This window comes from Pelophylax lessonae (assembly GCF_965119305.1).
Source record: "Pelophylax lessonae genome assembly, chromosome: 8".
In the NCBI taxonomy this organism is placed as follows: Eukaryota; Metazoa; Chordata; class Amphibia; order Anura; family Ranidae; genus Pelophylax; species Pelophylax lessonae.
Genome location: NC_138775.1, coordinates 121556040 through 121583874, shown reverse-complemented (window position 1 = coordinate 121583874; position 27835 = coordinate 121556040). Strand labels below are relative to the sequence as shown.

Genomic DNA, 27835 nt, shown 5'->3' with positions numbered 1-27835 from the left:
CCTTGGATCGGGGAGGAGACCTGGTGGTGCTAAGCACAACTATTAGAGGAAGAGCTTGGGCATGTTCGGAGAAGAGCCTGAATCCGCCCGAGCTATTCCGGAGGCTTCCCCTGACCAGCAACCGCACATATATAAGGGGCGGGGGGCTGCCTCTGCAGGCTGCCTCTCTGGGAAAAAGACCGGGTCAGCAACAGTGGGACTTCTTCACAATCTACCCATCACCTGTTTGCAGTCGACGGGTTGCCGACCCCCGGTGTATAGAACATCTACCTGGTTGTCCCTATTTGCAGTATCTTTGGAAATATAGCAATATCTTTGGAAACACCTTTCTGGTTGCACGCATTATGTTACCCTACTACTGACCTACAGCCAAGGGCATGTGGGTTCTACACTGCTACCGCAGATTGTATCTGGCTGTAGTTCTACTCATCCCAATGATTCTTACTAATTACTATCAACATACCTATTAATCGGTAGCATTAATATTTTTTCTTTGGAGTCCCCTACTTCTGCCTACAATTTATATTATAAATAATCATCATATAGACTATATTTAGGTTCCCTTTTTCAACACCTGAATTACTAATGGTTGTCTCGGTTGGTTACTTTTATATTGGTCTATAGCTAATTATTTCTGTTTTTTTGTTGAGAGGAGGAAGACGACTCGTGCACTCGGCAGGGCAGGGGATGCTGTGAACAGAACAGGAGGAACCCGGAAGTCCGTGAGCTGGTACCGAGCCGCAGACGTTACAAGCAACATAAGTGGTGTTGGAGCGTGCAAATTCTACAAACGTTGTGATTTTATGCTTAAATGTGAGTTTAATTTATGGATATTTTATGAAATAAAGCCTATTTTATACGGTATACACTATGAGTTCCCCCTTATGATTTCATGGTGCCATTGGTGTGGAGAGACATCTGGAGGAGTGCTGGCGGTCCATGACAAGGACTCCATGGTCAGTAGTCATATGAGTGGACTGGTCCTGGGAGCCTTGCTGGAGCATTCATTATAAAGGCGCCATATACATGCTTTTGAGGGTACGTGAGTACTACCAAGGGGGCTCACAGAGGTGAGGTGAAGGTGCACATCATCCTGTATATACCAAACACTGAAGAGGGATTCACCGTATTATACCAAGGACTGTTGCATTGATATTGTAATGTGGATTTGCTGGTTCTGGCTGATCCCTAGGACTTTATTCATTAGGCCCTGATGGGCTGCTAGTGTATACATATTCATCATATTCATAAAGTGAATGCATAGAGTTTTGGATTGTTTATACATCTCTTATAATTTGTTTTTTTGATTATAAGAGCCGGTTCACATTGCAGCGACCCGACTTGCAGGGGCGACCTGTGAGGTCGCGGTGAGCAGCTTGCACCGCGACCTCAGAGCGGCCGCCACGGACTTCATATCATTGAAGTCAATGCAGGTCGCTCCAGGTCGCCCCAAAGAAGCTCAGGACCCTTTTTCTAAGTCGGAGCGACTTGTGTCGCTCCTATTAGAACGGGTCCTGTGCTAATCTATGGCAGGCGACCCACGGCGACTTGTCAGGCGACCAGGTGGCCTGACAAGTCGCCCCAGTGTGAACCGGCTCTTACTGTTCTCATTATTGGGAAGGCCAGTGTGGGCATGATTTTGTGCTTCTACACCATCGCCACTACTCTGGTTTGGCTGGCACACTTCCTTAATGGTTAATAATCATGATTGTTTACAAGGCCTCTTAAGAATGGATGGAGAATGTTGCATTTTATTGTGTTTCTAACCGGATACCGCCCACCTACTCGCAACTCTGACCTCTGCCTGACTTTTGGAACATCATGATTCTACGCCATGGAACGGATCCTCCTTTTTTACATAATCTGCCATTTCCTTGCATTTACTTATTGTCCAGAGAATGCTGGCAACTCACTCATTCACAATGGACTGCTGGTCAGGACAAACCGAATCACTAATGAGTCTTACATGCCACTTCATTGACAGCGGATGGACAAGAAGGCATTTGGTGTGGAATACAAAAGTGATGCAAGGATCCCACACTGGGGAGTACATTAAAGAAAAGTTTCTAGGCATGCTAAAAGAATGGGGAATCACCAAAGACCGAGTGATGCTTGTGCTGCGAGACAGTGGAGCGAACATGGTTAAAGAAATGAGACTTGCTGAAGTTTCAGACCTCAGTTGCATGGCACACACCCTCCAACTGGTGGTAAATGATGGTCTGTCAAACCAGAAAACTTTGCTGGACATTATTACCATGCTGAAGAAGTGTGCAAGCCATTTCCACCATTCTGTTCTTGCCAAGCAGCGATTGAGGTGCATTCAGGAAGACCTTGGCCTACCCAAAAACAACCTAATACAGACTGTTCCAACACGATGGAACTCAACGCTACACATGTTATAAAGGATGCTGGAGCAGAAGCGAGCTCTCACTATATATTCTAGTGAATATGGACTTGGAGGACATTCTTGCCCTAATGCAGATCAGTGGGACATAGTAGCCAACATTATAGAGACGCTGGTACCCATTGAGGAAGTGACACTGGAGGCGAGTCATTACGACTCATCCGTTTCCTCTGTGATCCCATGTGTGAGAGTCCTGAAGATGCTTCTTCAACAGAATGAAGGACCCAACACACGTGGCTTCAAAGCATGTAGGCAGGCCATGAGGGACAGCCACGCCAAAAGGTTTGAGAAGCATGAGGAGAAAAAAAATGTTGTGCTTGCATGTCTTTTGGATCCTAGATACAAGAACCATCCTTTCTCTTCTGATGATGTATTGGCCAAGGCAAAGCAATGGCTGACAGAAGATATTCAACAGAAGGTGCAGGAGGTTCCTCCTGATGAAACGAAAAAGTCAAGGACAAGAGGAGAAGGTTTCTGATGTGGAAGAGCAGGATACAGGAGAAAAATGTCCCAAAAGACAACAGACAGAAGAGAAAATTCATCGTGGTCAAATAGATGCAATGTTCAGCGTTTTATTGGGGCCTCATGCAGAGGATTCATCTGAATCGGCAATAATGAGCCTGGATGATAAACTTCATCTTTATTTGAAGGAACCAATAATTGACAGAAGAAGTCCTCTTCAGTGGTTGAAAGAAAATGAGGCACGCTACAAAAGACTTGCTTCTCATGTTAGAAGAGAACTTTCTACTCCTCCTTCCTCAGTACCAAGTGAGCATGTTTTTAGTGAAGTGGCAGCAGTTTATGAAAAGAAAAGAAAAGAAGCCGTTTAACTGGTGAACATGTTAAAAACTGAATTTTTGTAAAATCTTAACTGTAAAATTCCTTTCTCTGAGTCCTCCGACTAAGTCATCACTGTTGGGTATTGACTTCCGCTCCGCAGGAGTAGCTAGGCATAAAGACTTAGTCAAAAGAACAAAGGCATTTGCATATACACACCCATGGGGGCTGTCCCATCTGGTCAATACCCCCTTGCAGTGACCACTCCCAACTCAGTTTGGTAGCATAGCAGTAGGTAACAAGAACCCCAAAAGAGGGGCGGGGCGGCGACTGTCGGAGGACTCAGAGAAAGGAATTTTACAGGTAAGATTTTACAAAAATTCAGTTTTCTCTTACGTCCTCCGACAGTCGCCGCCTCCTCTAAGTCATCACTGTTGGGATGTCCCAAAGCAGTATAGACATGAGGGGTGGGAGACGTAACCGTAGAAAAGTCAACGCAGTACCCACATCAGAGAAAGGAACCTTACATGCACAGTAAGAGAACCTCTGGGCAACAGAAAACAATGCTCAACAGGAGCAACAGCCCAGGAAAGCAAATACCAACAGCCAGGGACCCATAAAAAAACAAGGGTCCTTCATGGCACTGCCGCACTGAGAACCTTGCGGCCAAAGGAGGCATCAGCTGATGCCAGAACATCTACCTTGTAGAATTTGGAAAAAGTGTGCACCGACGACCAAGTCGCAGCCTTGCACACCTGGGCCACAGAGGCCCGATGCCAATAGGCCCAGGACGCACTCACAGATCTGGTAGAGTGCGCCCTAACGGGGAAGGGAGGAACCCGTTCCTTCAAAGCATAAGCCTGTTCAATGGTCTGTCTGATCCATTTGGCAATAGTCGCTGCGGATGCAGCCATGCCCTTCCGAGGTCCCTCAGGAAGGACAAAGAGGGAATCCGTCTTCCGAAAAGATTCCGTAGACGACAGGTAAACCCTGATCGCCCTGACAACATCCAAGGAGTGCAGAGCAACCTCCTTAGGATGCTTAGGCTTCGTACAAAGCGAAGGTAGGACAATGTCCTCATTAATGTGGAACTCAGAGACCACCTTAGGAAGAAAGGAGGGATGCGGACGCCACACCACCTTATCCCGGTGAATCACCAAGTACGGAAAACGGCAAGATAACGCTGCCAGTTCTGACACCCTGCGAGCCGAAGTGATCGCCACCAAAAAGGCAACCTTCTTAGACAGCAGAGGCCACGATATTTCCCGAATGTTTTCAAAGGGAGCACGTTTCAAGTCCCATGGAGGTAAGGGCTCCTTCCTGGCAGGAGCCAAATGTCGCACACTTTGAATGAAGGTGCGAACCAGGGAATGAGACGCCACAGGGCGTTGGAAAAGAATAGCCAGTGCGGACACCTGGCCCTTGATCGTGGCCAGCGCCAGGCGCTGGTCCACACCAGACTGGAGGAAGGCCAACACTCTCGACACCGAGTATGAGCGAGGGGAGAACCCCTTGGACTCACACCAGGCGAAGTAAGCCTTCCAGGTACGGTAATAGATTTTACCAGAGGAGGTTTTCCTAGCCTTGACAAGGGTAGGGATGACCTCAGAGGAGAGACCCCTGTCCTTCAGGACCTGGGTCTCAACAGCCAGGCCATTAAAGCCAGCGACTGTACAGCAGGATGGAAGATCGGACCCTGAGACAGGAGATCTTCCCGCAGAGGCCACGGAGGCGCCACTGCCAGGTGAACAACGTCGGCGTACCAGGACCGGCGTGGCCAGTCCGGAGCCACCAGAATCACCAGGTGCGGTTTCGATGTTAACCTGCGGAGGAACCTGGATAGCAACTGAATCGGGGGAAAGGCATACATCAGATGATACTGATGCCAAGGGGCTACCAACGCATCTGAGGCGTCCGCCAGCGGATCGCGCACTCTTGCCACGAAACCTTTCCACCTTTCGATTTAGCCGGGATGCGAACAGATCCACGCCCGGGGATCCCCACCTCGCACACAACATTTGGAAGACCTCCGGGTGCAGGGACCATTCCCCCTGGTCCAGGGTCTGGCGGCTCAGATAGTCGGCCTGCCAATTCTCCACACCCGGAATGTGAACTGCCGAGTTCGCCGGGACATGAGTCTCGGCCCAAGACAGAATGTCGGTCCTCCGACCAAGTGCCCCGGGCAGACAGGTTGCCCAGGACTCCACCCCAGCCTGACAGGCTGGCATCCGTGGTAATCACCGTCCACACCAACGGATGGAAGGACATGCCTTCTGCCACCGACTGGGACTGGAGCCACCACAGAAGAGCCAATCTGATCTGACGACTCAAGGAGACACACAGATCCAGGGACTGAGGCAGTCTGTCCCACCTGTCCAGGTTCTCCGCTTGGAGAGCCCGCGTGTGAAACTGAGCAAAGGGTATCGCCTCGAAGGCCGAAACCATCAACCCCAGGCCCCGCATACAGGCCCTGAGTGACGAGGACGGGTTGTCCCTGAGGGACCTGATCTCGTCCCGCAAAGTCCAGAGCTTGTCCTCCGGCAAGAACACCTTTGCCTGAGCAGAGTCCAGAATCATTCCCAGGTAGGGAAGACAAAGCGATGGAGACAACGTCGATTTCTGAACGTTGATGGTCCATCCGAACTCCTGGAGCATCTGTACTGTGGTGGACAGATTGCGCACTAGGACCTGGCTGGCACGTGATCTCAGAAGTAGATCGTCCAGGTAACCCAAGACCGCAATGCCCTGAGCCCTCAACAGGCCCAGAACCGGCGCCTTTGGTACACACTCTTGGTGCCGAAGCGAGACCGAAAGGTAACGCCACAAACTGGTAGTGGTCCTCTGCGATAGCAAAACGAAGGTACCGCTGATGACCCTCGAAAATGGGGATGTGCAGGTACGCATCTTTCAGATCGATCGAGGCCAGGAATTCTCCTGGACTCAAGGAGGCCACCACCGAACGGAGAGGCTCCATACGGAACTTCCGAACACGCACGAAGCGGTTCAGCGCTTTTAGGTCCAGAATAGGATGCACTTTGCCCTCCTTTCTGGGCACAGTGAACAGATTTGAATAAAACCCCCGAAACCTGTCCCAATGAGGAACCGGGACAATCACCCCCTGAGCAAGAAGGTCCTGCACCGCTTGATGCAGGTCCTGCAGACGCCCCGGTGGCATGAAGATTTGACAGAAAGAATCTGTCCGCCGGCCGGGAAAGGAATTCGATCTTGCATCCCGAATGAACGATTTCCAGAACCCACCTGTCCGATATCCGGAGCAGCCAAGGTTGGAGGAAACTGCGCAAACGTCCCCCCACCCCTGAAATGGGTGAGGGCGCCCCTTCAGGCAGAGGCGGATTGACCCGCCGAGCCGGCATTGCTGGACTTCTGCTTACTCGCCCATGGCTTCTTCTGACTGCCCTGGGCCTTGAAGGGCTTGCCCTTGGATTGGTTCCGAAAGGCACGAAAGGACCCCTGAGTGGATCTAGGCGCAGAACCCCGCTTGCCCCGAAAGGACTTGTTCTTCGGGTTCTGGGGCAGCATGGTGCTCTTGCCCCCCGTGACGCCTTTTACCAGGGTATCCAACGCCTCGCCAAAAAGGCGAGAGCCAGCATAGGGAAAATCAGCAACTGTTTTCCGCGAGGACTGGTCAGCCGACCAGCTCTTCAGCCATATCAGTCGCCGGTTAAGTACCGAGACACTAGAGAGGCGTGCTACTAAATGGGCCTCATTCAAGGCCGCATCACACAGATACACGATTCCCTGATGGATTTGATCCACCATTTCCAGCGGGGCAGGCGGAACATCATCAGACACGAGGTTGCTCCTAAGCACCTTAGTCCGATCAGCCACCGCCTGAGCCACCAAAACGGACGCGAAAACGGGTCTGAGCAACGAGCCCGCCACCGTATAGGAATGGCGGGCTAGAGACTCCAACCGTCGGTCCGTGGGATCCCGGAAAACCGGGGTATCCTCAGAAGGAACCAAGGTAGCCTTGTTTAACACGGCCACAGTGTGATCTACCTGTGGAGGCACACACCATCGTGATTCCGTAGCCTGTGCAAAAGGATAAAGCAATCTGAACCGACTAGGTACCAGGAATGGACGTTTTAACGTGCGCCACATTTCATTAACAGTGTAATGAAACTCCGGTGGGCAGGGAAAAACCTGCGCCGACTTGCGGGTCCTGTGCGTCCCAAATGAGGACACAACGCCCGGAGGACAGGGCTCGTCCTCCAAATGCAGCGTTTCCTTAACAGAAACAATGAATTCATCCATGGTCGCTCGCTCTTCAGGCGACCCCGGGGAAGAGGTATCAACCCCTCCCATCTCTGCCTCCCCCTCAGACCCCAGCAGGTCCAAGGATGAGCGAGACCCTGAAAAGGGCACGCTCGCAGCAGCAGCAGCCATATCACCATCTGAATCAGAGGAGAGAGACAATCTGGGCCTCTTTCTAGCAGCACGTTCAGCCATCAGCATTTCCATGTTTGACACCAAGGTCGCCACTACAGCGGCCAAATCAGGTCTCAGAGGGGCCACAGGAGAACTGAGGACCCCCACCAGAGCTGGGGGAATTTGCTGTCCTGAGAATCCATTGCTCAATGTGACAAAAAACAACAGTGCAATAAGATAGTACTGTCCCTTTAAGAGCGCCGCGGAGTGCGCAGCCCACCGCTTCAGCTACAGTGACAAAGACCCCCCAACAGGAGAGAACAAAACTGAGCCAGAAATGACAATACAGAAAGATATTGAGAGCAATAACTTACAGAGCCCCGCAGAGTGTTGCCACCGAGTGTCCTGCTTCAGAGGAAAAGGAAGTGCTGCTAAAGTAGGCTGAACTTATAGGCTGCATGACCCAGGGAAAATGGCTTCCCCTATAGGATTGCTGTCTAGCTTGTGTCTTTTTTTTCTTGCAGTTTTGCGCTGCAGTCAGTGCATAACGGCTAGAAAAAAAAATAGACATAGTAGACAGTGGATTGGAGTCAGTGCCAGTGGATTACTGCTGCAGTATAACGCCACTCACTGCTGCAAAAATTTTAAATCACTACTGCAGTAGTGATTTAAAATTATTGCAGTGAGTGCCCTACTCCAGCGGTAGTCACTGACTACAGTCCAATCCACTTTGTAGCTGTTGCCTTGCTTTTTTTTAGCAGTATTGCACTGACTGCACTGGTTGCAGTGAGTGCCATACTGCAGAGGTAGTCCTCCATTGACTCCAGTCCAATCCACTGTGACATGTGTAGCTGTTGCCTTGCTTTTTTTCTAGCAGTATTGCACTGACTGCAGTAGTTGCAGTGAGTGCCTTACTGCAGAGGTAGTCCTCCGCTGACTCCAGTCCAATCCACTGTATGTGTATTTATGATGTAGCTGTTGTTGCCTAGCTTTTTTTCCAGCAGTTTTGCATTAAAACATATTGCAGTGAGTCCACTACTGCAGCACTTTATTATGCATTAATGCAAAATCAGATGATGTGAAATGCAAAGCAAATGTCCCTGCAATTGAAGTTTTCCTATCAGTTTTTACGCAGTTAAGGTGTGAAGAACGAGCACTTAATGTTAAAAATGTTTAACATGTTTATTAAGAGATTTGTGTCAAAATTTGTGTTTTTTTGGCAAAATTTTACATGTGTGAAAATATCGGCCAATACCAATATGCGATCAGCGAAATATCGGTATCGGTAACGAAAAACCGACATCGATCACTAGTTTGAACAAAGGAATTTGTGGCCAACGGGCATTGAAAGAAAATCGCCAGGGCCGATATCTGGCCTTTGATGGTACCCAAGGCCAAACGCTGATCTACACCCCTTTGGAGAAACTCCAAGACACGAGACACAGAAGGAACAGGAGGAACCCCCCCCCCCCCCCAGAGACTCACACCAAGTAATGTATGCCCTCCAGACTCGATGATAAATCTTCCTAGAAGTAGATTTTCTAGCTTTTAACAACGTAGGAATCACCCCTCTGCCTTTCAACACCTGGCTTTCAATAGCCAGGCTGTCAAAGCCAGCGACTGTAAAACAGGATGGAAGATCGGTCCTTGAGTAACAGATCTTCTCTGAGAGGAAGTCTCCAAGCGACATCGGCGACCGGCTGAACTAGGTCTGCATACCAAGACCTGCGAGGCCAGTCCGGTGCCGCTAGTCTCGGCAGAGGAGTCAGTGGATGAAATGCGTACATTAGACGATATTAACTCCAATGAGCAACAAGAGCGTTTGTGACGTCGGCCAGAGGATCCCGCGACCTTGCTACAAATCTCTGCACCTTTCTGTTGAGGAACAGTTGATAAAATACCTCCTGGTGGAGAGACCATTTTCCCTGATCCAACGGCTGTGGCGTTTTCTGATTGAATCCTCACCGGGCGCCCCTGCAGGTGGATCCATCAAATGAATTAGGCAAAGACTGATCGTCCCAATTTCCAGGATATTGATTGGCAAACTGGACTCCTTCCGAGTCCAAACCCCCTGAGCCGGATCCATACCCTAGACGCCTCCCCTTCTGAAGAGGCTGGCATCCGTTGTGACCACCGTCCAGTACAGGGGGAGAAAGGATTTTCCCTGTCGAAGCGCCAGAGAGGAGCCACCAGATCAGGGATCCCTTCGTACTCCGGCTCAACAGGACAAGATTGTCTAGAGCCTGTGGATTCTTGTTCCATGTGACAAGGATCTCCTTCTGTAGAGAATTGGTATGGAACTAAGCAAATGGAACCGCCTCAAAAGGTGGAGACCATCAGGCCCAGCACTTGCATACAAGTCCTGAGGGATGATTGGCGGTTGGACAACAGGAGCCACGTCACATCCTGCAACTTCTTGAGTTTTACCTCCGGAAGAAACACCCAGGCTGAGGTCGTGTCCAGGGTCAGGCCCAGATGGTCAAGTTTTGTGGACCAACCAGAAAAGGATTTTTTGAAATTGAGTTTCCATCCAAACTCTTGCAAAGTTTGCACCAAATTGTCTTTCAGGGCATTCGGAGACTCTGCTCACAGAAGAAGATTGTCCAGGTACCCCAGCACTGCAATCCCCTTGTGCCTCAGTAAAGCCAACACCCAGACCAACACTTTTGTAAACACCTGAGGAGCCGAGGCGAGACTAAAGTGTAATGCCATGAATGGATAGTGCTCCTGGCCCACAGCAAAGCAAAGGAAACGTTGATGCCTGACATACATTGGGATATGAAGGTTAGCATCCTTGATATCGATAGAGGCCAAAATCCCCTTGATGAAGGGATGCCACCACCGTGCTTATGCATTCCATTCTAAATTTCTGAATCCGCACAAAGCGGTTCAATGCTTTGAGATCGATAATGGGATGGACCCTGCCTTCTTTCCTGGGAACAGTAAACAGGTTTAAATATAACCCCTGAAAGCATTCTGATTCTGGAACCAGTACAATGACCCCCTGTGAGAGCAGATCCTGTACCGCCGCAAGAAGACGTTGTAGACGATCTGGGGACAAACGCAGATTGGAAGGAAAGAACCTTGCCGGAGGCAAGGACCGAAACTTGATCTTGTACCTGGAACAAATCAACTTGTGGACCCCATTTGTCTTGAATCTAGGAGGTCCACGGATTCGCAAAGAAGCAAAGACGTCCCCCACCCCCACCCAAAGTATGGGTGAAGGCGCCCCTTCAGGCAGAAGCGAACTTATCTGTGGTCCCAGAGGGGCCCGCTCTTGACTTACCCGGCTAGGGCCTCTTGGAACCCACTGTGGGGTTACGGGTGGATTTTGATCCCTGCTCCTTCGATCCCGAAGGACGAAAGGACCACACTTGAGACGAGTCTCTTTACTCCTGGCAGACTGCGGAAGCAGAGTACTCTTACTTTAGGACCCTTAATGATCTCCTCCATGGAAACACCGAACAAGCGGTCTCCTGCAAAAGGGAGATCAGTCAATACCTTTTTGGAAGCCTGGTCCACAGACCAGTATTTCAACCACATCATGTGGCGCAGAGTCACCACTGTCACAGACACCCTGCAGGCTAAGGAGGCCGCATTCAGAGAGGCATCACAGATATACTGCAACCCCTGGACCTACTGGTTCGCCAGCTCAGCCAGGTCAGGAGGAGGTTGTTCACCTTCCAAAACCTGGTGCAGGAGCTTAGCCCATTCCGTTAATGTCTGTAAAACCAAGGTTATTGCAAACACTGGCCGCAGAATGGAACCGGCCATGGTGAAAATGGTATCGTACCAGATATTCAGCACTCTTGTCAAAGTGGTCCCTAAAGGAGGGAGAGTTCTTCACCGGAAGGAGGGTGGCTTTATTCAAACCTGGAAACCTGAGAGTCCACCACAGGTGGTACGGTCAGTTTCTTAGCAGGGAATCTTTAAACGGCTACCTGCTAGCAAAGCTCTAAGAGACCCTGGCAGTGTGTTTGGGAAAACCCCACTGACTTGCGACAATGTTGATGAAATAGGCGGGAAAGAGCAACACCTTTGCCGCCTTCAAGATTCTGCGGGCACCAAACTGCACAATCACAGCCGACGCAGTAGTAGCGGAGTCCTCAAATTTTTAAGTTTCCTGCACTGATACAATCAATGCATCCACCAGCGCCTTTTCTTGCGTGACTATAGTGGAAGAGGAATCATCTTCACTATCAGAACACTCAGGGTGCGTGGACACAGATCCAAATAGGGTAACTCGTATGCGGCGGCCAAATCCACCTCAATCTGAGGAGGCATAAGATGCAGGTGAAGGTGGAGGACACTATTTACATATCCTATTTTGGAGGGCCAAAAATTGATTTTTGTAAGATCTTACCGTAAAATCCTTTTCTCTTAAGCTCATTGACAGACGTAGTCTTCTTGATTCTCAAGAGCTGGGTTATGTTGTCTCCGCAGGAGTAGGACTAGGCAGAAAGACAAAACGTTCTGGCTCCACCTTAGGGGCAGTCCCTGAGGGTATATCCTCCCTCTCTCTGCTACAGGGAATCAGTTCTGTTTTAAAGCAGTACAGAGAATTTAACCCAACCCAACTCAATGATAGAGGGGCGGGTACTACGTCTGTCAATGAGCTTAAGAGAAAAGGATTTTACGGTAAGATCTTACAAAAATCCATTTTTCTCTATCGCTCATTGACAGACGTAGTCTTCTTGATTTTCAAGAGCTGGGACATCCAGAAGCAGTGCCACAAATGAGGGGTGGGATTGACAAAATCAAATCCAATCTAGAAGGCCCAACCGGTGCCAAACTAGAAGTTTTAAAGGCTCATTATAAACAAAGAATGAGACTAAAGAAAAAATTTTCCAACGGAAAAAACCCTCGAGGTAGACCACTGGTCTCCTCAAATTGCGGCCTGCAAAACCTTGCGGCCAAACGAGGCATCAGACGATGCCATTACATCAACTTTATAATGTTTAGTAAAGGTATGCACCGACGACCAGGTAGCCGCCTTGCACACCTGGACCACTGACGCCTGATGGCGAAAGGCCCATGACGCACTAAGTGCCCGAGTGGAGTGCGCCTTAACAGGGAAAGGGGGGCTCCCGACCCTTAATAGAATAAGCCTGTACTACCGTCTGTCTGATCCATCTGGAAATGGTCGCGGCAGATGCAGGCAACCCCTTTTTGGGTCCATCTGGGATCACAAAAAGTGAATCCGTCTTGCGAAACGAGTCTGTCGTTTTCAAGTATACCCTGATCGCCCGGACCACATCCAAGGAGTGTAAAGCAAACTCCCGAGGATGACTGGGCTTAGGACACAGGGAAGGTAATACAATTTCTTCATTCAGATGAAATTCTGAAACCACTTTTGGTAGGAAGGATGGATTCGGACGAAGAACCACCTTATCTCTATGAACCACCAGATATGGTGAACGACAAGATAATGCGGCCAGTTCTGACACCCTGCGTGCAGAAGTAATAGCCACCAAGAAGGCCACCTTCTGAGACAACGTGGGTAGAGGAATCTCCCTAATATCTTCAAAGGGAGGTTTCTGAAGAACCGACAACACTAAATTAAGATCCCAGGGGGGGAACGGCGCGTGCACTGGCGGAGCCAGATGTCGCACCCCCTGGATGAAGTTCCGCACCAAGGAATGAGTAGCCAAAGGCTTCTGAAAGAAGATGGCTAATGCTGAGACCTGACCCTTGATAGTACTCAAGGCCAGTTTCTGCTCAACCCCTTGTTGCAGAAAAGCCAATATTCGACTAATCGAATAAGACCGAGGACGGAACCCCAAAGGTTCACACCATGCAATGTAGGACTTCCATGTGCGATGATAAATCTTTCTGGAAGTCGCTTTCCTTGCTTCAACTAGAGTAGGAATAACTGAAGCTGACAAACCTTTGTCCTTCAGCACCTGGGTCTCAATAGCCAGGCCGTTAAAGCCAGCGATCGTAAAGCAGGATGGAAGATCGGTCCCTGAGACAGTAGATCCTCCCTGAGAGGAAGTCTCCACGGGACGTCCGCCACCAGTCTGACCATGTCGGCGTACCAAGCTCGACGAGGCCAGTCCGGCGCTACCAGGATTACTGGGATTCCTTCCTCCTCTATCCTGCGAAGAAGTCTTGGCAGTAACGCGAGAGGAGGGAAGGCATATATTAGCTGGTATTGCCCCCACGGGGCGATCAGTGCGTCTGCGGTTTCTGCTAGAGGATCGCGGGAGCGAGCCACGAATCTCTGAACTTTCCTGTTGAATCGTGATGCCAACAGATCCACATCCGGGGTGCCCCACCGTAGGCACAACTGGTGGAAAACGTCTGGATGGAGGGACCATTCCCCCTGATCCAGGGTCTGACGGCTGAGATAATCTGCCTGCCAATTCTCCACCCCCGGAATGAACACCGCAGAGATTGCTGGAACAAATCGTTCCGCCCAGCGAAGAATGCAAGCCACTTCTTTGGCCGCTCGGACACTCTTGGTGCCCCCCTGGTGATTGACATAAGCCACGGCCGTGGCATTGTCCGACTGGATCCGAACCGGGCTGCCCTGGAGCTGCTCGGTCCAGTGAATCAGACAAAGTCTGATCGCTCTCAGTTCCAATACATTTATCGGTAACCTGGATTCTTCCGGGGACCAAAGTCCCTGGACAGATAACTGACCGAGAATTCCTCCCCATCCGGATAGACTGGCATCCGTGGTCACTATCGTCCAATATATTGGCAGAAATGACTTTCCCTGGCTGAGCATCGGAGACCGAAGCCACCAGACCAGAGACTCTCTGGTCTGTTTGCTCAATCGGATCTGATTGTCCAGGGATTCCGGATTCCGATTCCATCTGAGAAGAATCTCTTGCTGAAAAATTCGGGTATGGGACTGGGCAAATGGGACTGCTTCAAACGAAGCCACCATCAACCCCAGAACCCTCATGCAAGTCCGAAGGGAAGACCAGCTGTTGGACAGTAACAACTGGACTGCTGATAGACTCTTTCGGAGTTTCCCTACCGGAAGAAAAACTCTTGTCCTGACTGTGTCTAGAATTAGACCCAGATATTCGAGCCTCTGGGTGGGAACCAGAAATGACTTTTGCTGGTTCACCAGCCACCCGAATTCCTGTAAAGAAATCATAGTAATTTCTATGTTTTGTAGCAAGGTCTGAGGAGACTCTGCATGAAGCAGAAGATCGTCTAGGTAACCAAGGATCGATATACCTCTTTGGCGCAGAAGTGCCAACATTGGGGCCAACACCTTTGTGAAGACCCGCGGAGCCGTGGCGAGACCGAAAGGTAACGCCACAAACTGATAGTGGTTCTCCTCTACGGAAAAGCGTAGAAACCGCTGATGTCCTGCGAAAATGGGAATGTGAAGATAGGCGTCCTTGATGTCTATGGACGCTAGGACATCCCCTGGATGCAGGAAGGCTGCTACCGTGCGAATGGACTCCATTCTGAATCTTCTTATGTTGACGAAAGAATTGAGTGCTCTTAAGTCCAGAATTGGACGCACTTTGCCCTCTTTCCTGGGTATTGTAAACAGGTTTGAATAAAACCCTTGAAACCGTTCTGTCCAAGGAACGTGGACTACCACTCCTTGTTGTAGTAAATCTGTGACTGTTCTCCGCAGATCTTCTAAACGATCTGAGGATAGTCGGATATTGGAAGGGAAGAATCGCGCCGGTGGGAGAGATCGAAACTCGATCTTGTACCCTGACCTTATGACTTCGCAAACCCATTTGTCCGGGATTCTGGAAAGCCATGGATCCGGGAACCGGCGAAGACGTCCCCCCACCCCAGTTATGGGTGGGGGCGCACCTTCAGGCTTTGGATGGTTTATCTTCAGGTCTGGAGGGGGCGGGCTTTTGCTTGCCCGACCAACGACCCCTGACGCCTCCTGCAGGAGTTTTGGAGGACTTAGTTTTTTCACCCGCGGGACGAAAAAACCTCTTGTGAGCAGAAAAAGAAGGCCCTCGTCTTTGACGAGTTCCTCTACCTTTAAAATTTTGCGGTAAAAAGGTGCTCTTTCCACCCGTGAGATCTTTAATGATCTCATCTAAGTTGGCTCCAAATAGACGCTCTCCTGAAAAGGGGATATTAGCCAATGCTTTTTTGGAACCTTGGTCGGCTAACCAACCTTTTAGCCACAGTGTACGCCTGAGAACCACTGCTGAGACTGATGCTCGCGCCAATAATGGAGTGGCGTCTAACGCCGCATCACACACAAACTGTAACCCCTGTATCATTTGTTCCAACAAATCTGATACCGCCTGAGGGACCTCTTCTAAGTCCCGGCGTAACCACTTGGTCCATTCAGTTACAGCCTGCGAAACCAGACCAATAGCTATTATAGGTCTGAAAGCTGATCCAATCAAGGAAAACATGGTGCGAGACATAGCTTCTATCTTGCGATCCACTGGATCTTTAAAATACGGAGCGTCTTCTAAAGGAATAACCGTGGCTTTATTCAATCTAGCAATTGGTGAATCCACCACAGGTGGTTCTGTCCATTTCTTAATAAGGGTTTCCTCAAACGGATAACGCCTGTCAATGCGTTTAGAAATAGTAAAAGTGCGTTTTGGCAGACGCCATTCTTCTTCGATTGGATTGCCAAAACATTTGGGCAATGGAAAAACCTTCGCCACTTTGATGCGTTTTTTAGTCCCAAAAGGGATTTCAGTTTCAGCTATTTCCGATGGAATACCCTGTAACCTTAAGGTCTCTTGAACAGATACAATGAGTGCGTTTACCAACGCTTCCTCTCGGGCTATGGCGGATGCCGAAACATCCTCCTCACTGTCTGAAGAGACAGGACCCGAGACACCAATCCCAGATGAAGTACCTGCAACTGCAGAAATAGGCTCAGAGTCTGAATCCGAGGTTTCAGATAATAAGGGGTTAGGCGGGGGTCGCTTTCTTGCGCCCTGTCCCTGACAAGCCACTTCCACCCGGGACACAAAAGTTTCCATAATAGCTGACAATGATTCAATTGTCAATGGGGTGCTGGAGGATCCCGCAGACCCCTCGAGGGGATCCGGAGGAGATACATGAGTGGCAGGGTCCATGTTAATACAGGACACCTTTGCCAGCAAAACAAAAAAACTTTTTTTTTTTTTTTTTTTTGTGTGTCTCCCCCTAGCGCAATAGCGCCCCTCAGAGTACCTGCTTCTCGATCCCACAGAGAGAGAGAGGGACCCCCAAGGCTCACCAACCGATGCAGTGCAGTTTCCAACCAACTGCAGTCAGCGTCTGTCTTACACAGACTGGAAGGAGCTGTTTGCTTTTTCCCGGGTAGAAGGCGTGGCTCCGCCCCCTGTGTACGCCTTCCGGCGTTCCCAGCTCTCCACGAGGTAGCTGGGCTCACAAAACATGGCCGCCCCCATAGAAGAGACATAAGACTCCAAAAACATGGCGGCCGGCGTGACCTGAGGACATACATGCATTCGGTCTACGGCAAAATGGCGGCGGACCGCCGAAATCGTTTTCCCAGCACATCCACCTGCATCTCTGCTAAGAGGCAATATATGGATCTACAGAAGATACACTACACATAAGGTAGGATTATACCTCCTATGTCTGCTGTAATGTTACAGTCTGCTGGGTAGAGTGTTAGCTCTTAAACCAAGTCCACTTCCCACAAACACATGCTGTATTACAAGGGGGACTTGTAAGTATCAGATATATACTGACCATATATGGAGGGGCCCATAATACATACTGCCTCATAACGAGGAAAAAAGGGAACGTTTACTCACCATACCGAACCGACAGGCACCCTCTCTTCACAATACCCTCTCCACCGGGGTGGGGGTTTGTGGACCACTCCGGACGCCTCGACTCTCTGGTACCTGGCGTCCAAGCGAGACTTAACTCGCAAAGTCAGTCCCTTCACTGGGACTCCGTCGCGGCCGACCCAGCGCGGAGCTCTGGTCTGCACGCGCTCGTAGGCAGAAACCGGGGTGACCACTGGATCTCAACATCCAGCCCGTCGCCCGGCCCCGCATACTTACTTGAATATGTCACGGCCGACCAAGCGCAATGCCATGGTCTGCGCGCGCTCGTAGGCCGGCTGGGGTGACCACAAGTGTCGCCCAGTCCGGCATTTTTTGCTTGAAGATCTCACAGGAAAAAACACTGGAGAAAACTACCTAAAAAATGTCTTTTTCTTAAAGAAAAAAAGTCTTGCCAGGACCAAAAGATCCCAGCAAGGAACTTAGGTCCTCACTCCTGACTAGACAGAAAAAAACTGATTCCCTGTAGCAGAGAGAGGGAGGATATACCCTCAGGGACTGCCCCTAAGGTGGAGCCAGAACGTTTTGTCTTTCTGCCTAGTCCTACTCCTGCGGAGACAACATAACCCAGCTCTTGAGAATCAAGAAGACTACGTCTGTCAATGAGCGATAGAGAAATCTACTTTAGACACCAGTGACTGCAGAGCTGTCGTCATAGCAGACAAGGTGGACTGGGGCCCCGCAGCCTCAGTTTTTGCAGGAACAGAAAATAATAAAAAGAAAAAAATTTTGTTTAAAAAGAAAAAAATACTAGGACCAGAGATCCCACCAAGGAACTAGGTCCTTATTCCTGACTAGGCAGAAAAAAACTGAAGTCCTATAGCAGGAAGTGGAGCAGCATTAACCCATTGGTCAAGAAGATGTGGAGCAGTGTCCGTCAATGAACGAAAGAGAAACATTGATTTCACCAAAAAGGTGACAAACCTGATACCCTTTTGGCTAACAAAATCCGGGATACAGCTGTAGCTTGTAAACTGGTCCAACTGCGCTCTACTGATAATAACCTTAGTAGGACTAATCCAGTTGGCATGGTGCATATCTTTCAAGAACAGTTACAAACCTTCTATAGCACTACAGTGTCCCTAGATCAAAAAATTCTGTTGTGAATTCTTGCATGACTTCAGCTTCCTAAACTTTCTGACTCTTCAAGTCAATCAAAGTGGAGATAACTTTGCAAGAACTGCATTGGGGATGAAGTCGATGAACCCTGTCAAGAAGCCCGGAACTGATGGCTTCGCTGCAGCTTACTATCGGGGGTTCCAAGATCTTTTAGCACCTTATCTTACTTGACTGTTCAGCAAAAGGTAGAGAAGGGTCCCTGCTAGGTAAAGACTCAATGAGATCTACATAGGGTATGATTCCTAAACCTGGAATGGACCACACTTCATGGGGAGGGTGCAGCCGTACTGGGTGAGAAGATGGCCATAAAGTTAGAGGGGCTTTTAAACTAGGTGATGGGGGGGAGGGTACAGATGTAGAATTAGCCAGTGGAAAGCAAGATTCAGAGGGCACAAATGGAGACATTAGCGGTAGGGTGTTCAGAGCTCCTAAACCCAGGGTGGGTATGGGGAAAAAAATCACAAGAGCAGCCAAAAAATATCAAATGAGGATATATGTAACCGCTCAAAATTATGAGGTTTGTTTACCAATGCCAGAAGCCTGGCCAACAAGATGGGAGAGCTGGAGCTGCTGATGTTTGAGGAGGAATTAGATTTTGTGGGGATAACAGAGACTTGGTTCGACAGCTCGCATGACTGGATGGCGACCATTCAGGGGTATTCCCTTTATCGCAGAGATAGAGAAGGTAAAAAAGGGGGAGGGGTATGTCTGTATATTAAGAACAGTGTGCAGGTAAATATGAGGGATTATAATAATGGAGCTATGGACGAGGTAGAATCCCTATGGGTAGAACTTCAAAGGGAAGGCACTGTGGGGAAGGTAATATTGGGCGTATGCTATAGGTCCCCCAACCAGAGGGAGGAGGGGGGGGCGGACCTCCTTTTATAGATAGGATTGGCAGCAAGGATGGGAAATGTCATTATAATGGGGGACTTTATCCAGATATAGACTGGGCAGAAGGAACCGCACACTCAGCCAAGGCTCGGCAGTTCCTAAATGTTTTGCAGGGCAATTTTATGGGTCAGCTGGTGAACGCACCGACAAGAAAAAATGCGGTACTTGACCTACTGATTAGCAACAATACAGACCTGCTCACAGATATAGAAATACGGGGCGACTTAGGAAACAGTGACCATAGGTCAATTAGTTTCAGTATTAGTCATAGTAGTAGGAAACATAAGGGTAATATAAGAACACTGAATTTCAAAAGAGCCAATTTCCCAAAACTGCGCTCTCTGCTAGAAAATATCGAATGGGATAGAACCCTGGGAGCAAAGAACACGGAGGAAAAATGGGAGTGCCTCAAGAGCATACTAAACTAAGGAATTGGCCAGTGCATTCCAAGGGGAAATAGATTTAAAAGAGCAAAACTAAACCCTGGATGGCTAAACTCCAACATAAAAATGCATATTTATATTAACCACTTAAGCCCCGGAAGATTTTACCCCCTTCCTGACCAGGGCCAATTTTGCGATTCGGCACTGCGTGACTTTAACGGAAAATTGCGCGGTCGTGCGACGCTGTACCTTAACGAATTTGGGGTCCTTTTTTACCCACAAACCGAGCTTTCTTTTGGTGGTATTTGATCACCTGTGCGATTTTTTGATCATGCGCTATAAACAAAAAAAGCGTCAATTTTGCAAAAATAACAATATTTTTCACATTTTTTTTATATGTAATTTCCCCCCCCCCCCCCAAAAAAAAAAAAATGTAAAAAAATCTAAATTTTTTAACATTTTAGGCCAATTTTTTTTTTCCATATGTTTGGAAAAAAAAAAAAAAAAAAAAAAATGAAATCGCAAAAAGGGTATCTTGATTGGTTTGCGCAAAAGTTATTGCGTTTACTAACAAAGGGAAAGATTTTTGTCATTTTTGTTGTTTTTTTTTTTTAACGCGTAATGGCGGCGATCTGCAATTTTTTTTGCGGGACTGCGACATTGGGGCAGACAGATCGGACCCTTGACTGACATTTTTAAGTGTGTCCTAGGGGCGTGCTTCTAACTGTGATTGGCTGTGGCTGGTGTGTGTAAGAACAGTGATCAACCGTCCTACATAGAACCGTTTGATCATCATTCTTACACAGGGAGAACTGACAGGCGGCTTTGTTTACACTAGCCGCCTGCCTTTCTCCCGCTGTCACGGACGATCGCGAGTGCCCGGCGGACATCGGGTCCGCCGGGCACACGCGCGGGGGGGGTCCATGACCGAGCGGGAGCGCGCCTCCAGCGGCGCGCACTCGCTCCCCACACCCTTACAGGCTAGCGACGTATCCCTACGTTGCGCTGCCTGTGAGGGGCTGACTGCCGACGTAAATAGTCGTGCGGCAGTCGGCAAGTGGTTAAAGAAAGGGCCTTCAAAAAATACAAGGCTGAGGGGTCATTGGCAGCATTCAAGCATTACAAAGAGTGTAATAAGAAATGTAAATACGAAATCAAGACAGCTAAAATAGAACACGAGAGACATATAGCGGAAGAGAGTAAAAAGAACCCCAAGAAATTCTTTAAGTATATAAACAATAAGAAAGCGAGGCCTGAACCCATTGGCCCCATAAAAGACAAAGGATATTTGGCCACAGAGGACAGGGAAAAGGCGGTAGTGTTAAACAATTTCTTCTCTTCAGTCTTCACAAAAGAATTGGGGGGCTACACTAACCCAGCTTGTAAGGCCAAACTAAATAACACACCTCAGGAAGTACCGCCATGGCTAACAGAAGATAGACTTAGAACTAAACTAGAGAAACTTAACAAATAAATCACCGGGAACGGATGGCTTGCACCCGAGGGTTCTTAAAGAGCTCAGCCAGGTGATTGCCAGACCATTATTCTTGATCTTTAAGGATAGTTTACAGACGGGCATGGTGCCAGCTGATTGGAAAAAAGCCAACGTGGTACCAATATTTAAAAAAGGGCAGAGATATATCCCGGGTAACTATAGGCCGGTCAGCCTAACATCAGTAGTCTGCAAGATTTTGGAGGGGATGTTAAGGGACCACATACAAGACTTTAGTAATGAAAACGGTATTATGCATGGATTCATGAAAATCGTTCTTGCCAAACCAATCTATTAACCTTCTATGATGAAGTGAGCTGCCACCTAGATAAAGGTAAGCCTGTGGATGTGGTATATCTGGACTTTGCAAAGGCCTTTGACACCGTTCCCCACAAACGCTTACTGTACAAACTAAGGAAGGTAGGTATGGACCATAAGGTGAGTGTGGAAAGTGGGGTCCCCCAGGGTTCTGTCCTGGGGCCAATCCTGTTTAATTTATTCATAAATGATTTAGAGGAGGGGATATCTAGTACAATCACAGTACTTGCGGATGATACTAAACTAAGCATGCCAATATCTTCTATGCAGGATGTGGAAACCTTACAAGCGGACCTGAAGGTGTGTTTTTATTTTTGAATAGAATGTTATGTCTGTCTTGCTTCTTGACTCTGTTGAACGCTTTTCTCAAAGTCGTCTTTGTGTAACCCCTTCTTAGTAGCCTTGCGGTGAGGATGTTTGCCTCTCTTTGAAAATCTTGTTCAGTGGTGCAGTTTCTTTTAAGCCTAAAACTGGCTGTATGGGATTGCGTTCTTCAGTGGGGTGGGGTGGAAACTTGACGCATGCAGTATGGAATTGCCTGCTGTCTCCTTCCTATATAGAGTTGTCTTTAGGAGTCCATCTTTACCTTTGATGATCCAAGTGTCCAAAAAGGAGATTTTTTCCTTATCGTAGTTGAGAGTAAAGAACATATTATACTCATTGTTGTTCATGGCTTGCAGGCATTCTTGGATCATGCTTTCTGGTCCTGTCCATATGATAAATATATCATCTATGAACCTTTGCCATAAGATGATATTATTGGCAAAGGCGCTGTTTTCTTCTTTGGCCAGGAAATCCTGTTCCCAGGCCCCAAGGTATGTGTTGGCATAAGAGGGGGCACAACTACCCATTGCGACCCCACATGTCTGCAAGTAGTAGGTGCCATTGAATACGAAAAAATTGTTGTTTAACCGCTTCCATACAGAGCAGTTAGACACCCTTCCTGCCCAGACCAATTTTCAGCTTTCAGCACTCTCACACTTTGAATGACAATTGCTCAGTCATGCTACACTGTAACCAAACAAAATTTTTATCATTTTTTTCACACAAATAGAGCTTTCTTTTGGTGGTATTTGATCACAACTGGGGTTTTTTTTTTTTCGTGATATATGCAAAAAAATAGCAAAAATTTTGAAAAAAAAACACTTTTTTTTAGTTTCAATTATGAAATTTTGCAAAAAATAAATTTTTCTTCATACATTTGGGCCAAAATGTATACTGCTACATGTCTCTGGTAAAATTAACCCAAATTAGTGTATATTATTTAGTCTGTGTGAAAGTTATTGAGTCTAGAAGCTATGGTACCAATTACTGAAAATTGATCACACCAGATGTACTGACTGCCTATCTCCTTTCTTGAGGCCCTGAAATGTCAGGACAGTACAAATACCGACCAAATTACCCCTTTTTGTAAAGTAGACAGTCCAAGGTATTTAGTAAGAGGCATGGTGAGTTTTTTGAAGTTGTAATTTTTTCCCACAATTCTTGGGAAAATGAAGAAAATTTTTTTTTCTTCTTTTTTTTCCCCACAAAGTTGTCAATTTATAAGCTATTTCTAACACATAGCATGTACACAGCAAAAATTACACCCAAAAATACATTCTGCTACTCCTTCCGAGTATGGCGATACCACATGTGTGAGACTTTTACACAGCCTGGCCACAAAAAGAGACTCCACGTCCAAGAAGCACATTCAGGCGTTCTAGGAGCATAAATACACATAAAACTTTCTTACTACCTATCACACTTTTCAAGGCCCTAGAGCACCAATACAATGGAAAAGTCCACAAAATGACCCCATTTTGGAAAGCAAACACTCCAACGTATATTCTATGAGGCATTATGGGTCGTTTGAACATATTTTTTTCCACAGGTTTTTGGAAAATGTGGGAAAAAAAATGAAAACTTTTTTTTTTTTACACAAAGTTGTCAATTTATAGGATATTCCTAACACATAGCATGTACACTCCTGAGTATGGCAATACCACATGTGTGAGACTTTTTCACAGCCTAGCCATATAGAGGGGCCTAACATCCAAGGAGCATCATCATGCATCCTAGCCACTTGCCTAGGCCTATTTTTGACATTTGGTGTTTACAAGCTAAAATCAGTTGTTTTGCTAGAAAACTGCTTAGAACCCCCAAACATTATATATTTTTTTTTAGCAGAGACCCTAGAGAATAAAATGGAGATTATTGCAATATTTTTTATCACACCGTATTTGCGTAGCGGTCTTCCAAACGCAATTTTTTTGGAAAAAATTCACTAATTAAAAAATAAGAAACCAGTAAAGTTAGCCCAATTTTTTTCCATAATGTGAAAGATAATGTTACGCCGAGTAAATAGATACCCAACATGTCATGTTTCAAAATTGCGCACGCTCACGGAATGGTGACAAACTTTGGTACTTAAAAATCCCCATAGGCGACAATTTAAAAATTTCTACAGGTTGCCATCTTTGAGTTACAGAGGAGGTCTAGGGCTCAAATTATTCCCCTTGCTCTAACGATCGCGGCGATACCTCACATGTGTAGTTTGAACACAGTTTACATATGTGGGCGGGGTTTCTGTATGCATTCGCTTCTGCGCGCGAGCTAACGGGGACAGGGCGCTTTAATTTTTTTTTTTTTTTACTATTTATTTTATTTATTATTTTTTATTTTTACACCGTTTAAAAAAAAAAAAAAATTTATCATTTTTATTTCTATTAAAAGAAATGTAAATATTCCTCGTAATAGAAATAGGCACGACAGGACCTTTTTTTTGTGAGATCTGGGGTCAAAAAGTCCTCAGATCTCACAAGTACACTAAAAGATAGAAAAAAAAAAATAATAATTATAATATAAAATGAAAAAAAAAAAGGACCTTTAAACCGGTTGCTAGGCAACAACATTTTCCGTAGCTCCGGTCCTCCAAGACCATAGAGTCAAGTGAGGGCAAGCTTGCCCTCACTCGACATCCTGTCTGTGAGGATTCGGGACCGGATCGTTTTCCCCGCTGCCGGCGGGTCCGGTAAGCGGGGAAAAAGGACCGGAACGCGTCGGGAGGGGGGGGGGGGGCGCCTCTTCCGCCATCCCAGAAGGGTGATCCCACGGCGAATCCGCCGCTGGGACCACCCTTATCGGAAAGCCAACCGTCCACCGTTTAAAAAAATACCAGGGTTATGGCAGCTATCTGCTGCCATAACACCGGTATTTAGGTTTAAACGGAGGACGTATATAAACCTTTTTGGACTTGGACATGGTGGCTGTATGAAGGGTGACAGGTACTCGGGTACTTTGTTGGGTAGGTGACAGGTACTCTGGTACTGATGAGCAGGTGGCAGGTACTCGGGTACTCCGATAGGCAGGTGACAGGTACTCGGATACTCTGATGGGCAGGTGACAGGCAGGTGATAGGTACTGATGAGTAGTACTCACAGACTGATAGGTGATACTGTACTGATGGGTACTGATGATCAGTACTGATACGTGATAGGTACTGATGAGTACTGATGAGTAGTGATGGGTACTGATGAGCAGGCGGCAAGTACTTGGGTACTTCAGGCGTCAGGTACTCTGATGAGCAGGTGGAAGGTACTCAGGTACTCGGATGATGGGTACTCCGTTGACAGGTACTCAGAGTACCCGAGTACCCATCATCAGAGTACCCGAGTACCCGTCATCAGAGTACCCGAGTACCCGTCATCAGAGTACCCGAGTACCCGTCATCAGAGTACCCGAGTACCCGTCATCAGAGTACCCGAGTACCCGTCATCAGAGTACCCGAGTACCCGTCATCAGAGTACCCGAGTACCCGTCATCAGAGTACCCGAGTACCCGTCATCAGAGTACCCGAGTACCCGTCATCAGAGTACCCGAGTACCCGTCATCAGAGTACCCGAGTACCTGTCATCAGAGTACCCGAGTACCCGTCATCAGAGTACCCGAGTACCCGTCATCAGAGTACTCGAGTACCCGTCATCAGAGTACCCGAGTACCTGTCATCAGAGTACCCGAGTACCTGTCATCAGAGTACCCGAGTACCTGTCATCAGAGTACCCGAGTACCCGTCATCAGAGTACCCGAGTACCCGTCATCAGAGTACCCGAGTACCCGTCATCAGAGTACCCGTCATCAGAGTACCCGAGTACCTGTCATCAGAGTACCCGAGTACCCGTCAGAGTACCCGAGTACCCATCATCAGAGTACCCGAGTACCTGTCATCAGAGTATCCGTCATCAGAGTACCTGAGTACCTGTCATCAGAGTACCCGAATACCTGTCACCAGCCCATCAGAGTACCCAAGTACCTGTCATCTGAGTACCTGATGGGCTGATGACAGGTACTCTGGTACTTTGATGGGCTAGTGACAGGTGCTCTTTATTGGGGGGGGGGGCAATCAGTGTGTTTAGGGTGCACTGTAGTTGGTAACTAGGTGTTACCACAATCTCCTCCTCACACAGGATCAGTGTGTGAGGAGGAGAACACGGTGACAGCTAGTTACCATGTTCTCTGTTGACATTTGTGACCGGCTGTGATTGGACACAGCCGGTCACGTGGTAAAGAGCCAATTTCATTGGCTCTTTACCTAGATCGGGGATCGACTCTGTCCGAGGGACGAGCCTCGTCCCCGATCGCTGCTCTGCGCGCCCCCGGGGGCGCGCATTGCAGAGAGAACGAGCGGCTCGTGCTGGAGCCGCTCATGTGATCGGCTGTGATTGACACAGCCGATCACGTGGTAAACAGCCAATTTCTATTGGCTGTTTACCTTGATCAGGGATGGGCTATGTCCGAGGGACGAGCCTCATCCCTGATCGCGCCGCTGCGCGCCGCCGGGGGCGTGCAGTAGCAGCTAGAACGGGCCGACGTCATATGACGGCGGCCCGGATCTAGACAACCACTTTGCCGACGTCATTTTACATGACTCGGTATGGAAGTGGTTAAGATGTAATCCAGCATCATGACTATAAAGTCATTGAACTTTCTGTCATGTCCACTTTGTTCCTCCAGGGTTTTTTTGATCACTTCCATTCCCTTTTTGTGCGGGATATTATTGTATAGAGCTTCTACATCAATCGTGATGAGAAACGCTTCATTTGGTATGGTAATACCATCGAGGATCTGAAGGAGGTGTACCGTGTCCCTTGTGTACGAGGGTAATTTGGTTACGTGGGGCCTTAGGTAAGCGTCTATGACTTTACTGGTGTTTTCGGTGAGATTGCCATTACCCGATATTATGGGTCTACCTGGCGGGTTGTTCCTATCCTTATGGATTTTGGGTAATGCGTAGAAGGTCGGGGTTCTCGCATGTTTGGTCCTCATGAATTGCCACAATGTTTGTGAGATCATCCCTTGGTTTAAGGCTCCATCATTTTATAAAAGTCCTCTTTGTATGACTCTACCATAATGGGCAGTATCTTCTTATAGCATCGTGTATTGTCCAGAATCTTCTGGCACATCTCTTTGTAGTCCTCATTGTCCATGAGCACAATATTCCCCCCGTTATCGGAGGGTTTAATTGTGATTAATTCATTGCTTTCTAGTTCTTTGAGGGCTGCTTTTTGTTTCACGTCTTTATTTAAGGTTAAGAAAAAAATCCATGTTTAAAGTCACCAGATACACCATTGTCACTGATTCTGTTGAATCATCTTTTTCTTCCTAACACTTGGGCTCCTGTCCCAAGCACAATTGTCACTGAATGCTTGTTGTATATCCTATCGGTATTTACGGATTAAATACTATTTTCATTTTTATTTTGCTTGAGTGATATACCTTAATTTCTTATATATACCCTCTCACTTGCCCATAAAGTCCCATCCCATCTGGTTTGAGGCACCAGCAACCCCCCAATATAAATACATATAGGGACGGTGGCAGAACCTATTTAGTACATGTGTTCAAAAGAAAACCCCCCCCTTCCTCTGGATAAACAGAATTAGAAATAATTTGGCAAGCAAAACAAACTGCATATCTTAACTATGTGTTAAGTAGTTTGGCTGAAATGAATTTTTAATAGATTCACATTAAAAAAAAATTGTCATACTTGAACTTTTTGCCTTGGGCTGTCTGTTTTCTTCCAGGCTGCGGATCCACGTTAATGTTTAAGATTCTCTGCAAGATGCCAAGGTTTTTCTTCTTTTCAGCTGATAGGTCATACTCATCTACCTTGGAATTATGCGTTTCTGTAAGAACAATCCAAACCATTACTGCAATTATTACTTTGGTCTAAAATGTAACTGACAAGCTAAATCAAATGAGGTGATTAGAATAATAGATTAAGGGCCAGTTCACACCACATGCAGTCACGTGC

The 27835-nt window shown here is 47.6% G+C and overlaps 1 protein-coding gene across 1 annotated transcript in view; it reads right to left on the bottom strand.

Annotated features, from left to right (window-relative positions):
• Positions 1–27835, bottom strand: part of NOL8 (nucleolar protein 8) — a 559501-nt gene that overhangs the window by 246461 nt on the left and 285205 nt on the right. Inside the window, exon 10 of the mRNA XM_082265109.1 lies at positions 27569–27707. Coding sequence (XP_082121235.1) covers positions 27569–27707 — 139 coding nt within the window. The remainder of the gene's footprint in view (positions 1–27568; positions 27708–27835) is intronic.